This window comes from Cervus elaphus, chromosome 21 (genome assembly GCF_910594005.1).
Source record: "Cervus elaphus chromosome 21, mCerEla1.1, whole genome shotgun sequence".
In the NCBI taxonomy this organism is placed as follows: domain Eukaryota; kingdom Metazoa; phylum Chordata; class Mammalia; order Artiodactyla; family Cervidae; genus Cervus; species Cervus elaphus.
This window is the reverse complement of record NC_057835.1, coordinates 74,690,879-74,706,625: the sequence shown is the minus strand read 5'-3', so window position 1 is coordinate 74,706,625 and position 15,747 is coordinate 74,690,879. Positions and strand designations below refer to the sequence as shown.

General features: G+C 39.9%; 1 protein-coding gene across 1 annotated transcript in view; it reads left to right on the top strand.

Annotated features, from left to right (window-relative positions):
* The first annotated feature begins 1,068 nt into the window (after positions 1–1,068).
* The window catches only part of RIPK2 (receptor interacting serine/threonine kinase 2), a 36,013-nt gene continuing 21,334 nt past the window's right edge, over positions 1,069–15,747 (top strand). Inside the window, exons 1-3 of the mRNA XM_043880021.1 lie at positions 1,069–1,478; positions 10,403–10,556; positions 14,562–14,717. Coding sequence (XP_043735956.1) covers positions 1,306–1,478; positions 10,403–10,556; positions 14,562–14,717 — 483 coding nt within the window. The 5' untranslated portion in view covers positions 1,069–1,305. The remainder of the gene's footprint in view (positions 1,479–10,402; positions 10,557–14,561; positions 14,718–15,747) is intronic.

Below are 15,747 nucleotides of genomic sequence, written 5' to 3'. Positions count from 1 at the left end.
CCTGCATTGGCAGGTAGATTCTTTACCACTGCGGCCACCTTAGCTGGTAGACCCTTTCAACATGAAGACCTTTGACCTTTGATCCTGGCAAAAATTCTTGAGTTATTATTTTGATAACGTCCTCCCTACTTTTTGTTCTCTTTCTCCAGAACTCTTAGTTTGTAAACTGGATGAATGAATACGAAAAGTTTTCTGAGCACTTTTTGTAGCAAAAACCTTATTTAGAAATAAACCACAGATTATCAGACCATAGCTTTAAAGCTAAGCAATTTATTTTAAATTACCAGATTTCAAAACAATCTTTATTACAGCTTCCATTAATTGCAAAATATATCATTGCTACTCACGTTTTGGGCAATAAAGAAATACAGGAAGCGTTGAATTTCCCTAGGCAGAAATCCCTGATTCAACTCAGGCATTTCCTATTAATTACGTTTTAGAACTCATTAAATGCCTAGCACGAATTTGCTATTGTGTACAATATCTGCACCACACGTTGCAAAACAGCCATTTCAGGTGTAGACAGGTGTTTAAGGTAAAAAAGACGAAAAGATGCTTCCATCGTTTTTTTTGGTTGGTATTAAATACTGCGTTCTTCCCAGATCTATGAGAAAGAAATGTTTGCAGTCTTATCTGAAATCAGAGGGAAGGACTCTCTCAAGATTATTTTTCGATCTCTGGCTGTAATACGGGCGTCGGGAGTAAACACGGATGAGGGGAAGAAAAATACGTTGCCAGCAGACCGGACCAGAGGAGCGTCTTCCAGGGCGGGAGGGCCTGCGGACCAACTGTGAGAGGGCTGAGGAGAAATTTCCTCACAGGAAACCCCTTCCAAACCCTCGCTGGTCGGGGGCGCAGAGAGAAGACGCACCGAGCGCCCCGGGCGCCTTTCCCACTCCCAGGCCGCCGCCCGCGCCGCGCCGGCCCGGGACACGCGGTCCGGGCTCCCCGCGGCCGTGACCTCGGGCTGGCGCGCGGGAAAGCCCCCGGCTCGGCGTCCGCCCGCTGACGTCACTGGAGCGTCTGAGGAGGGCGGAGCTCCGAGCGGCGGGCTCCAGTGGCGGCCGCGGCCTGGGGGGCCGGGTCGGCGAGAGGAAGCCGTCTTCGGAGCGCCCCGTCGCCTCAGCATTCACTTGCCTGCAGAGAGAGTTCGCCCGGGCCTTGGAAAAGGAGCGTGGCGCGGGCCGCCTGGGGGATGGACGGCCTGGCAACCTAGTATTCGGCCCCGCGCCGGGGCGGAGCTGCGGGCGCGGCTGGCACTTCCGGGAGCGGCCGGCGGCCGGAGGGCCGGCGCGGCCCGCCACCATGAGCGCGGAGGCCGTCTGCAGCGCCTTGCCCGCCATCCCGTACCACAAGCTCGCCGACCTGCGCTTCCTGAGCCGCGGCGCGTCCGGCACCGTGTCGTCCGCCCGCCACGCCGACTGGCGCGTTCAGGTGGCCGTGAAGCACCTGCAGATCCACAGCCCACTGCTCGACAGGTAGGGCCGCGGCCCTGCCCGGCTCAGAGGCTCTCATCCCGGGCACATGGGCTCCGGAGCCCCGACGACGGTGACCGCTTCCCCTCGAACCGGCCCGGCTCACCGGGGGGGAACGGCTGGCTTCTCTGGAGATGCCACCATCTCGCTTCTTGTCACTGCTTTGTTATTTTTTTTCCTGGGCTTCCTTTCTCCAGACACCAGAGCCAGCAATCACAGCCCAACTCTAAACGTCCTGTCTATTGATTTTCAGTTGTGTTCACTTCGTTTTTTTCTTTTGAAGTCGAACTCCAGGTTCGCACCGCCCAATGGGTAACTCTTAGCCACACATAGCTGTTGAGCGCTGAAAATATGGCTGTCTGAACTGAAATGTGTTCTTAGTGGGAAATACATGCTAGATTTTTAACACTTACTATCAAAACTTATAATATCTCATGTATAATTTTAAATGATATGCTTAGATGGTATCTTTTGATATGTTGTGATAAATATATTGGTAAAGTTCACTTCGCATATTTCTTTCTACCTTTTTTTTTTTTTTTTTTTAAGTGGCTACTTGAAAATTTCAAATTGTATAGGTGGGTCACATGTTTTTATTGACCAGCACCGCTGTAGAATCTGGGACGTTTTGCTTTGGGCTTTTTCTTGTGGTTTTTGGTTTACTACACGTAGTCAGAAGAGTTTAGACATAAAACTCAACTCAATTTAGTTTCTCCTCACTCTCACAGGAAAGGAAGGCTGTCTCTAGAGGAAACTTGTGTTATTTTTGCTAACAATAAACTGGAATCAGAAGACTGTTAAATGACAAAACTTTGGAATGCCTCTCCCATTGAACAATTTTAGTGTACCATCCAGATTTCATGGGAGGGCTAGCATTAGTTTCTGTTTCCAGGAAAACCTTTCAACTATGTGTATTGGTCAGTGAGTTTAGTCACCAGTCTGTTTTCCTTCCGGTAGAAATCTAACTAGGCTCTGCATTCAATTCTTAGCAAGTTAACATCCATGATTGCAAACATTCTCCTCTCTTCCCCCTCCCCCATGAAAGTGAAAGTCGCTCAGTCGTGTCTGACTCTGCAACCCCCATGGACTATGCAGTCCATGGAATTTTCCAGGGCAGAATACTGGAGTGGGTAGCGGTTCCCTTCTCCAGGGGATCTTCCCAACCCAGGGATCGAACCCAGGTCTTCCCCCTATATCATATAAGTGAAAATACATCATGCTAGATGCCTGATTAGCTGTCAGTGTCCAACAGCAGATAAATTCCTCAGCTTTAGTCCTGCTAATGTTACTGACTTTCATCTGCCTGTGTTTTTAATTTGTTCTCTTGCTATCAGGCTTGGATGGGCAAGGTCCCACAGTAAGTTTGAGATACCTCTAGGGATTGCTTCCATCTTTTGTGTACCATAATTCAGATTTAGTGATATACAGGGTATGTTTACTCTAGGTCTTGAATTCTGTGTAGCAAGTACAGGGCAATTCACATGTATGTGTATGTGTTATGTATATGTAGTCAACTTTGAAGGGTGGTGATTGACTAGAGAGGGTGGACGTATTTTAAAATCAACTTAAAATATATGGAAATCGAGCAGTTATGGACTCATTAGGTATTTTAAAGCAGATTGATCCTCCCATTTTGGATGCTGCTTCTCAAGATTTTAAGTTTTGTGCCATTTGGAGCCAAGAAATGAAAAGGGAGTTCACTTTCCATGTTCATTAACAATTTTCATAATCCAAAATTCCTACTAAATTGGGTAGGAAATTAATTCTGCCTTTAAAGAAGCCTTAAAGATCAATGCAACACTCTGGCATTACTGCATTGTGTATTTCCTCCTACTTGTCACCTAGAATGTTAACATTAGCTGCGTTTATGACGTCTTGAGCGTAGGACTGGATATGCAGTTGACTCACAGGATGTCTGTGTCCTCACTTACGAAGTGGGAATAACAAATACATGTACTCCTTGGGCTCTCGTGTGGATAGTGTTTGCATTGTTCTTTGAAAGAAAAGAAAAATAAGTTTATGTGCTGTTACATGTTCTTATTTTAGTGATTGGTGAGTCATTCTCTATAACCTGACTTCTGCCCAATGAATGGACCTTCCCCAACAGTCTCCCAGATCCTTATGAGTACATGAATTTGACTGGTTGTTCAAACACCTTGTGTAAATAGTTTAACTGTTTTGTGACTGAAATTTTCTTTTTTGCCATTATGTCTATAGAAGCTGTATTTTACATTTCTGGTTTGTTTCTTTGTTTTTTAATTGGGTTGACCAAGAAGTTCATTCAGATTTTTCTGCAAGATGACGTGGAATAACCTGAATGAACTTTTTGGCCAACTCAATAAAAACCTATTTTTAAACTGTTGTAGCTTACTCTGTTTTCCCACTCTCTCATTCTTTTTGAAATATGACTTCAGGAATTTTCCTTCTCTGATTAAGCAGTGATTGGAAAAAAAGCAAAGGAGTTAGAACCCACAATTGCAATTCAAATCTGACTGCAAACCTGCCACTTATTATTAGCATGACCATTAGAAAATTATTCATTTATCTAAGCCTAGTGTGCAACCCACTCCAGTACTCTTGCCTGGAAAATCCCATGGACGGAGGAGCCTGGTGGGCTGCCGTCTATGGGGTGGTACAGTCGGACACGACTGAAGTGACTTAGCAGCAGCAGCAGTGCTCTCATAGGGGTAATAAAACCAACTTAAGTAAAGTGACTGATACATAATAGGATCACAAGAGAAGGAAGAATGCCTCATACTCTTAATAGGAGGAGGAATTAGTATGTTAAGTATCACCAAGATTTCCCCTAGCATGCCCTCTCTATAATTCTCAGGGTATCCAGGAACCTTCAGGTCAGTCCTGTGTTTTCCCTGCAAAGGTGCTAGTCTATAACTGTCTTGTTGACCTACATCTCTTAAGGCAAATGCAGACCTGTTGCAATTTAGGGAACAAATTTAATTAAAGGTGGTCTCAGACTGGTATAATTGGTTGCCTCACAGTTGGAGTACTAGGTGTCTGAAGAACAGGAAGAAGGATAGAGGCTCTTTATGTATTTTTGTAACTCTTGAATTTTGAAACATGTAAATATATTACCTATTCAAAGCATGGATGGCTAAGATATTTTTGCTTTACTTTGTTTATTGTTTGTTTTTAAAGGAAGCCTCATAGTCTGGTCTGGAATGTGTTGTTTTTCAGCAGCCATTCATCAAGATCTTCGGTGGTTTAAACAAAAGCACCCGGAGAAATTATACATTATATGCAAGATGACAGTTATATGAATTTTTTTAATCAGCTTTTTAATGGAAGCATAACATGTATAGAAAAACACAAATGTAATTGTTTAGCATGACATCATAAAGTGAAGATAGCTATAGTCACCACCCACATCAATAACTATGTCCCTTCTTAGTCATTACTCGTCATCCTTCCCAAGGGTGATCACCATCCTGAATTCTAACACCAAAGATTAGGCTTGATAGTGGTTAACCTTGATATAAATTAAATGCATAATGTATCTTTAGTTTCTGGCTTCTCTTAGCTAACATTGTAAGATTTATCCATGTTGTTACCTGGAGCAGGTAACACTCATTCATTCATTTTCATTGCTATACAGTGTTCAGTATTCTACTTTATAACACATTTATTTATCCATTCTATTGTTAATAGGCATTAGAGATGTTTCCATTGTTTGACTATTAGGACGAGAGCTTCTATGAACATTGCTGTGTATGTCTTTTGGTGTACACATGTACGAAGTTGCGTTGCATTTTCTTATTATGTCTAGTAAACCACTTGAGGAATTTTTTGGTCCCTGCAGCTTCAGTCTTAGTGAAGGTTTGGAGGTTTTAGTACTGAAAGGAGGAATGATTCTTAGGAAACATGGTTTCAGTGAATTAGAAGTGGACATGGCTTGCTGGCAGGACTTTTTCCTATCATTAGCCAATGTGGGGCGGGGGGAACATCACTGACAGAGGAGAAAGATTCCTTTTGAAAGGGGGAACTTGGATTGCTGTTGCACAGTGGAGTAAGTCCCTGGAGAAGGAAATGGCAACCCACTCCAGTATTCTTGCCAAGAAAATTCCATGGACAGAGGAGCTGGTTGGATGAGCCACAGTCCATGGGGTCACATAAGAGTCTGACAAGCCGGAGTGACTAAACAACAACCATCGTCATCACTTGCCAAATAGCTTCTACTAGAAATTGAAAGTGAAAGTGGAAGTCGCTCAGTCGTGTCCGACTCTTTGCGACCCCATGGTCTGTACACCGCATGGAATTCTCTAGGCCAGAATACTAGAGTGAGTATCCTTTCCCTTCTCCAGGGGATCTTTCCAACCCAAGGATCGAACCCAGATCTCCTGCTGCTAGAGATGATTCTTTTTCTATTACTGCTGCTGCCAACACCAAATCATCCACAGCAAAAATTGATGACAAATCCAATTCCCTTCCTTTACATCTGTGTGTGCCATGTGTTATGTTTCCTTAACAAGTTATGTTATACCCCCTTAATCAGTAAGGTCAGTCAGTCATCACAGCCTGGGCATTCTACTCAGCTAGTGTTTTTCTTCCCATTTCCACGGCAACCTTTTTAGTTTCAGACCCTCATTGCTTCACATTTTTTGTTGTTGTTTTGCTTTTTTAAAATTAATTTTATTGGAGTAATAGTTGGTTTACAATGTTGTATTTCTACTGTACTGCAGACTGAATCATCTATATGTCTATGTGTGTGTGTGTGTGTGTGTGTATATATCCCCTCTTTTTTGGATTTCCTTCCCATTTAGGTTACCACAGAGCACTGAGTACACTGATGTATGCAGTAGGTTCTCATTAGTTATCTATTTTATACATAGTATCGATAATGTATATATGTCAATCCTGATCTTCCAATTCATTCCACCACCCCCTTTCCCCCCTTGGTGTCCAGTGTTTGTTGTCTGTCTCTCAATTTTTGTTTTGCAAATAAGATCATCTATACTATTATTCTAGAATCCACATATACGCATTAATATACGATATTTGTTTTTCTCTTTCTGACTTGACTTCACTCTGTATGACAGTCTCTAGGTCCATCCACATCTCTGCAAATGATCCAATTTAGTTCTTTTTTATGGCTGACTAACAATATTACATTGTACATATGTACCACATCTTCTTTATCCATTCATCTGTAGATGGATATCTAGGTTGCTTCCATGTTCTGGCTATTGTAAAAATAGTGCTGCTGTGAACACTGGGGTGCATTTATCTTTTGGAATAATGGCCTTTCTCTGGGTATATGCCCAGTAGTGGAATTCCTGGGTCATACGGTAGTTCTATTTTTAATTTTTGAAGGAACCTCCATACTATTCTCCATAGGGCTATATCAATTTACATTCCCACCAACAGTGCAAGAGAGTTCCCTTTCTCCACAACCTCTTCAGCATTTATTGTTTGTAGATTTTTTTTTTTTAATGATGGTCATTCTGATGGGTGTAAATGATATCTCATTATAGTTTTGATTTTCACATCTCTAATAATTAGTGATGCTGAGCATCTTTTCAAGTGTTGGTTGGCCGTAGGTATGCCTTCTTGAAGAAGTGTCTGTGTAGGTCTTCCACCATTTTTTGATTGGGTTGTTTGTTTTTTGTTTTTGTTTTTTTTACTTTAACTGTTTGTATATTTTGGAGGTAAATCCCTTGTCAGTTACTTCATTTGCCAGTATTTTTTCCCATTCTGAGGGAGAAAATATTGGCAGATATTTTCTTGTTTGTCTTGTTTATGGTGTCCTTTGCTGTGCAAAAACTTTTAAGTTCAACTGTGGCTCAGCAGTAAAGAATTCACCTCCAGTACAGGAGATGTGAGCTTGATCCCTGGATCAGGAAGATCCCCTGGAGTAGGAAATAGCAACCCACTCCACTATTCTAGCCAGGAAAATCCCATGGACAGAGGACCCTGGCGGGCTGCAGTCCATAAGGTGGCAAAGCCTGGCGGGCTGCAGACACAACTGAGCAAATGTGCTCATGTGTGCATAATAAGCACCGATTCCATTTGTTAATTTTGTTTTTTATTGACATTAAGAGGTGGGTCAGCAAAGATCCTACTATGATTTACGTCAAAGAATGTTCTGCCTATATTTTCCTCCAAGTTTTACAGTGTTTGGCCTTACATTCAGGTCTTTAATTCATTTTGAGTTTATTTTTGTGTATGGCATTAGAGGGTTCTAATTTCATTCTTTTACAAGGAACCATTCAGTTTTCCCAGCACTACATATTGAAGAGGATGTCCTCATTGTATATTCTTGCCTCTTTAGTCATAAATTAGGTGACCATATGTGCATTGATTTGTTTCTGGGCTTTCTATCCTATTCTGTTGGTCTGTATTTTCATTTTTGTACCAGTACCATACTGTCTTGATGACAGCTTTGTAGTATAATCTGAGGTTAGAGAGCCTGATTCCTCCAGCTTCATTTTTCTTTCTCAAGGTTGTTTTGGGCTATTTGGGATCTTTTGTATTTTCTACAAATTGTAAAATTTTCTGTTCTAATTCTATGAAAAATGCCATTGGTAATTTGATAAGGATTACATTGAATCTGTAGATTGTTCTGGGTAGTATAGTCATTTTCACAATATTGATGCTTCCAGTTCAAGAACATGGTGTATCTCTCCATATGTTTGTATCTTTAATGTCTTTCCTCAGTGTCTTACAGTTTTCTGTGTACAGATCTTTTGCTTCTTTAGGTGGATTTATTCCTAGGTATTTTATTGTTTTTGTTGCAATAGTAAATGAGATTGTTTCCTTAATTTCTCTTTCTGATCTTTCTTTGTTAGTGTATCGGAATGCAAGAAATTTCTGTGTTTTAATTTTGTATCCTGCAACTTTAGTAAATTCACTGATGAGCTCTAGTAGTTTTCTGATGGCATCTTTAGGATTTTCTATGTAAAGTATTGTGTCATCTGCAAACAGTGACAGTTTTATGTCTTCTTTTCCAATTTGTATTCCTTTTATTTCTTTTCCTTTTCTGATTGCTGTGGCTAGGACTTCCAAAGCTATGCTGAATAATAGTGTTGAGAGTGAATACCCTTGTCTTGTTCCTTATCTGAGAGGAAATTCTTTTAGTTTTTCATCGTTGAGAATATTTGCTGTAGGTTTGTCATATATGACCTTTATAATGTTGAGGTAGGTTCCCTCTATGCTCACTTTCTGGAAAGTTTTTATCGTAAATGGGTGTTGAATTTTGTCCAAAGTTTTTTCTGCATCTATTGAAATGATCATGTGATTTTTATTCAGTTTGTTAATATGGTTTGTCATATTCATTGACTTGCATATATTGAAGAATCCTTTTATCCCAGGGATAAATCGCTCTTGATCATGGTGTATGAAGCTTTCAGTATGTTGTTGGATTTGGTTTGCTAATACTTGGTTGAGGATTTTTGTGTCTGTGTTCATCAGTAATATGGGCAAGAATACTGGAGTGGGTTGCCATTTCTTCCTCCAGGGGATCTTCCTGACCCAGGGTTCGAACCTGAGTCTCTTATGTCTCCTGCACTGGCAGGCAGGTTTTTACCACTAGCACCACCTGGGAAGCCCACTAATCATTGGAAATGCACAAGTCAAGACCACGATGAGTTTGTATGTTTCTTAAAAAGGTTTCTGGTTAGCTTGAGGTCACAGACTGTATTTTTGTATCTGATTTGTTATTTGCTTGACCTGTGCACACTGCTTTGTTTACCTTTGGCTGGGCTAGGTCTTCGCTGCTGCATGTGGGCCTTCTCTGTTGGCAGAGAGCGGGGGCCCCTCTAGCTGTGGTGCGTGGCCTCTCGTTGCGGTGGCCTCTCCCGCTGTGCCGCACAGACTCAGGCGCGCTGGCCTAGGTGGCTGTGGCACAGGGGCTCGCCAGCTGTGTCTGCAGGGCCTGGAGCGTGCAGGCTTCAGTAGTTGTGGTGAATGGGCTCAGTAGTTGTCGCCCACGGGCTTAGTTGCTCCATGACATGTGAAATCGTCCCAGACCAGGGACTGAACGCAAGTCCCCTGCCTTGGCAGGCAGATTCTTAGCCACTGCACCACCAGGGAAGTCAGCAAACATGTTTTGTTTTGTTTTTTAGCTTAATTGTCTCCATAGGGCTGAGCACTGTGGTTTATTCATGATGAAAGTTCAACACTTATTTCTTTTATGAGTGAATAAGGAAATATCTGGAATCCAGAGTTAGCCCAGGAATGTTATAAGCATTTATCTTTTCTCAGTGTTCTTTTCCTGAGTTCCAGCCTATTTCTGAGTGTTTTTGACCCTTATGCAACTATTATCATCTAGTCACTAAAATCTACAACATTTAAATGTTTTAATATTCAGGATATTTAGAAAATTTTTACATGGTATGCAGCTGTAACTGGAGAAGGAAATGGCAACCCACTCCAGTACTCTTGCCTAGAAAATTCCATGAATGGAGGAGCCTGGTGGACTACAGTCCATGGGGTCACAAAGCGTTGGACACGACTGAGTGACTTCACTTGACTTGACTTGACTTGATGCAACTGTAAAATTTAAGGTAACAGTCTAATCAAATTTTATCATTTTAATACAATGGAAACTTATGTAATTAGGCCAAGCATCTGTCATTTTAATACAAATACTTTATAAACAAACATTGTCTTCTTTCCCTTTCCTAGGAAAAGTACAGTTTTAATCCATATGTAGCACTTTTTTTTTTCACATGTAGCACTTTTTTCTGTCAGTGGTTTATATATGTTATTTTGATCTCTAAACAGACGTATGGAGTATGTAGGGTAGATATTATCCCTCCTTTAAATATGAAGAAACTAAGAAAAGTTGCCTAATTTACATAAGGTCAAAAGCTAATGAATGAATGAAAGAATCCAGAATTAAATAATATTATGGGCATGATAATTGTGTATTTTTCATTATTTTGAAATAATTATGCTTTTTTTTTCTTTAGTGAAAGAAATGATATCTTAAGAGAAGCTGAAATTTTACACAAAGCTCGATTCAGTTACATTCTTCCAATTTTGGGAATTTGCAATGAGCCTGAATTTTTGGGAATAGTTACTGAATACATGCCAAATGGATCATTAAATGAGCTCCTACATAGGGTAAGTACTATACATATTCAGTGGCTAGAATTCTGTTAGTTAACCTATACAGTGCTTTGGTTTTACATGTGAGTCAAAATAAGAATAATGACAAACAGTTGCAGTGGTAAAATTTCACCATTTCTGGCTTCTTTTGTGTTGTTAAAAATACTGTGGAGCCAGACCCTGCATTCTAGTCACTTAGATTATGCTGCTTAGGTTCCTGAGGCTTACACTGAATTTCAGTATCCACATGTATATATATGTGGGAGAGGAGCAGGAGAGAGAAAAGATAGACTCTGCACACTGTACAGTTTATTGTTGGTTTAAGCCAACTTTTATGTTAAAGACAATTTAGTATTCTAATTAAATGTTAATAATATCAGTTCACAAAGTTCTGAATTAATAGGCCAAATTGTCTATCTCTGAGTATCAAATACATGAGTTTTTCCAATAATAGGCAGTGGCATGAGCAGTATTACCTTTTTTTCAAGGTACCAATTACTCTGTCTTTAACTGTGAAAGCCATTGGTAAACAACTTTGAGGGGGCGAGGTCCTCATTCTCAAAATGTGTGTATTCATCTACTATTGTTTGCTTGACCTTATTAAGATTATCTCTAGCCTGCAGTTTCCCTCAAGAAATATTTTTAAATACCTGGGTCTTTTTTGTGAGGGTTGCTTTACTTAAAACTGAGTAGTAACATAATCTGTAAAATCCAGTCACTGAACACTCGTAAATTTTGGTGCATCACAATGTTCTATGAGCAAATGAGGAAGCATGGGTGCCCCTATCACCACTCATGGAGTGACTTCCTCTTTATTTTAGGATGCAACACATTCTGTTTGTGACGGCACAATCTAAAACAAGGGCAGAGGAAAGTGACTAGTGTCGGTGCATAAGATTTGTGTAACCAACACAGCATTTAAGATACAAAACACAATTTCCTTTTTTTGAATGAATGTAAGCATAGATTCTAATGTTTCCCTCCCATACCTTAGCACCCCAGTAGATACTCTGGTACCCAAATTTGAAGCCCGTTAGAAATTCTAGAGCCTCCTAAGGGACATTGCTAATTTCTGGATGGAATCATAAAGTACAAGTTGAGCACTCATCTGCCATCTTCCCCAGTGATTATCTACTTCTTCTGAGTATGTTCATCTTCCTGGGCAGCTGTATTAATGTTTAAGTTAGGAAAACATTTAAGAAAATTCAGATGACTGTTATTTGTAAGTACCAGGAAATAAAGGCGTTACATTTGTAATGTTTCTATATTATATATGAAATGCAAAAGTAGGAAGTCAAGAGATACCTGGAATAACAGGCAAGGTTGGCCTTGGAATACAAAATGGAGCAGGGCAAAGGCTAAGAGAGTTTTGTCAAAAGAACATGCTGGTCATAGCAAACAGCCTTTTCCAACAACCTAAGAGATGACTCTACACATGGACGTCACCGGATGGTCAATATAAAAAAAGATCCTTGGTCTTTGCGGCCAAGGATGGAGAAGCTCTATACAGTCAGCCAAACAAGACCTGGAGCTGACCGTGGCACAGATCATGAGCTCGTTACTGCAAGATTCAGACTTAAATTGAAGAAAGTAGGGAAAACCACTAGGCCATTCAGATATAACCTAAATCAAATCCCTTATGTTTATACAGTGGAGGTGATGAACAGATTCAAGGGATTAGGTTTGGTAGACAGAGTGCCTGAAGAACTATAGACAGAGGTTCATTACATTGTACAGGAGGCAATAACAAAACCATCTCAAAAAGGATGCAAGAAGGCAAAGTGGTTGTCCAAGGAGGCTTTACAAATGAGGAAAGAAGAGAAATGAAAGGCAAGGAAGAAAGGGAAAGATATACCCAACTGAATGTAGAGTTCCAGAGAATAGCAAGGAGAGATAAGAAAGCCTTCTTAAATGAACAATGGAATGGGAAAAACTAGAAATCTCTTCAAGAAAATTGGAGATGTCAAGGGAAACATTTCATGCAAGGATGGGCATGATAAAGGACAGAAATGGCAAGGAGCTAACAGAAGTAGAAGAGATTAAGAAGGGTAGCCAGAGTTTACAGAAGAACTACACAAAAAAGGTCTTAATGACCTGGATAACCATGATGGTATGGTCACTCACCTAGAGCCAGACATCTTGGAGTATGAAGTCAAGTGGGCCTCAAGAATCGTTACTGTGAACAAACCTAGTGAAGGTGATGGAATACCAGCTGAGCTATTTAAAAGTCCTAAAAGATGATGCTGTTAAAGTGCTGCACTCAATATGTCAGCAAATTTGGAAAATGCATAATGTCCACGAGACTAAAAAAGGTCAGTTTTCATTCCAGTGTCAAAGACCGGCAATGCCAAAGAATGTTCAAACTACCATACAGTTGTGCTCATTTCACATGCTAGCAAGGATATGCTCAAAATCCTTCAAGCTAGGTTTTAGCAGTACGTGAACCAAGAGCTTATAAATGTACAAGCTGTATTTAGTAAAGGAAGAAGAACCAGAGATCAAATTACCAACATTCATTGGATCATGCAGAAAGCAAGGGAATTCCAGAAAAACATCTTCTGTTTAATTAACTATGCTAAAGCCTTTCAATGTGTGGATCACAACAAACTGGAAAATTCTTAAAGAGATGGGAGTATCAGACCACCTTACCTGTTTCCTGAGAAACCTGTATGTGGGTCAAGAAGCAACATTTGGAACCAGTCATGGAATAACTGACTGGTTCCAAATTGGGAAAGGAGTACAACAAAGCCATATATCGCCACCCTGCTTATTTAACTTCTGTGCAGACCACATCATGTGAAATGTTGAGGTGGATGAATCACAGCTGGAATCAAGATTGCTGGGAGAAAAATCAACAACCTCAGACGTGCAGATGATATCACCCTTGTTGCAGAAAGTGAAGAGAAACTAAAGAGCCTCTTGATGAGGGTCAAAGAGGTGAGTGAAAAAGCTGGCTTGGAACTCAGTATCATAAAAACTAAGATCATGGCATCCGGTCCAGTCACTTCATAGCAAATACAAGGGGAAAAGGTAGAAGCAGTGATGGATTTTATTTTCTTGGACTCCAAAACTCACTGTGGACTGTAACTGCAACCATGAAATTGAAAGACACTTGCTCCATGGAAGGAAGGCTATGACAAATTTAGTGTATTAAAAAGTAGAAACATCACTTTGCTACAAAGGTGCATGTAATCAAAGCTTTAGTTTTTCCAGTAGTCACATAGGGATGTGAGAGTTGGACTATAAGAAGGGTGGGCACCGAAGAATTGAAGCTTTCGAACTGTGGTGCTGGAGAAGCCTCTTGAGAATCCCTCGGACAGCAAGATCAATTCAGTAAATCCTAAAAGAAATCAACCTGGAATACTCATTGGAAGGACCGATGCTGAAGCTGAAGCTCAAATACTTTGACCATCTGATGGGAAGAGCCGACTCATAGGCAAAGACCCTGATGCCGGGAAAGATTGAAGGCCAAAGAAGGGGGTGGCAGAAGATGAAATGATTAGATAGTATCAACAACTCAATGCCCATGAATTTGAGTGCAAACTCCAGGAGATAGTAGAAAACAGAGGCACCTGGCATGCTGCAGTCCATGGGATCACAAGTAGTGGGACATGACTTAGCAACTGAACAACAACCTGGAATGAGAAAACATGTAGAGTATAAATACATGTGTCTGGGTATTATACAGATGAAAACAAACTATCTCAACTGGAGAAAGAGCCCATACCATGTAGTTACATTGCCAGTGTACACTAAAAGGAAATATTAGTACTGTAAAGGCATTATTTTCTCTATAAGGAAAATAAGATCCAAGGATGTTAAATAATGTCAAGTAGATACTGTATAATAAAATAAGTATATCTTATTTTATATTTATATTTACTTATTATATAAAAATTGCCCTATACTTAGTTATACTAGATATTTAGTTTATACTGTTCCTCATGGAATATTTCATTTTCAAAGTGGAAATAAATTTGGCCACTAATTTTAGTTTTATTTATTTTCATATATATGAAGAAAATCGAATATCCTGATGTTCCTTGGCCATTGAGATTTCGTATTCTGCATGAAATTGCTCTAGGTGTAAATTACCTGCACAATATGAATCCTCCTCTACTTCATCATGACCTGAAGACTCAAAACATCTTATTGGATAATGAATTTCATGTTAAGGTAATTACTGCTTTTCATAAAAGCTTATCTGTATCCTTGTGTTTAATAGATTTAAAGACTTTTTAGTTAATTTTTCTACCTTGCTGATTTAATATCTCTGCCTTTTCCATGGCCCCTAATTCAGTGCCACTTCTTCCTGCTGCAGTGGGTTAGTTATTCCTAGACTACAGATACTGATAAAACTATGGTTCAGATACAAAGTCATTATATTCTTAATTTAAATTGTTAAGTATACCTTTATTTACTTTTTATTTTGAAATTATTAGAGATTCTTAGGTGGTTGCAAAGTAAACAAGTCTCATGTACACTTCACCCAGTTTCTACCAGTGGTTACATCACATATAATTAATAGTTCCATTTCAAGGCCAGGAATTTGACATTGGTACAGTGCACATATGTAGTTTGTAGTTCTGTTTCACTTTATCTTGTGTAAATTTCTGTAACTATTATAGCAGTCAGGATACAACACTAGTCTATCACAACAAAGATACCACTTATACTATCCCTTTATAGTCATGTTCACCTTCCCTCCATCGTCCCTAACCACTGTCAACCAGTAATCTGTTTTTCATTTCTATAATTTTGTTGTTTTGACAATGAAATCATACAGTGTATGATATTTTGAGATTGGCTTTGTTCATTTAGCATAAGGCCTTTGAGATCCATTTGAGTCTTTGCTTGTGTCAAGAGTTGGTTTCTTTTTCATTGGTGAATAATATTCCATGGTGTGGGTATACTAGAGTTGTTTAACCATTCACTTACTGAGAGAGATTTGGTTATTTTTAGCCTTTGGCAGTTAAAATAAAGCTCCATTGAATAGTCCTATACAACTTTTTGAACAAATGTTAAGTTTTTATTCCTCTGTGATAAGTGCCCAAGAGTTTAACTGCATGGTCATATGGTAAAGTATGTTTAGCTTTTTAAGAAGCTAACTATTTTCCACAGTGGCTGCACCATTGTACATTTCACCAGCAATGTATGAAAGACCCATTGTATGCACCCTCACCAGCATTTGATATTATCACAGTTT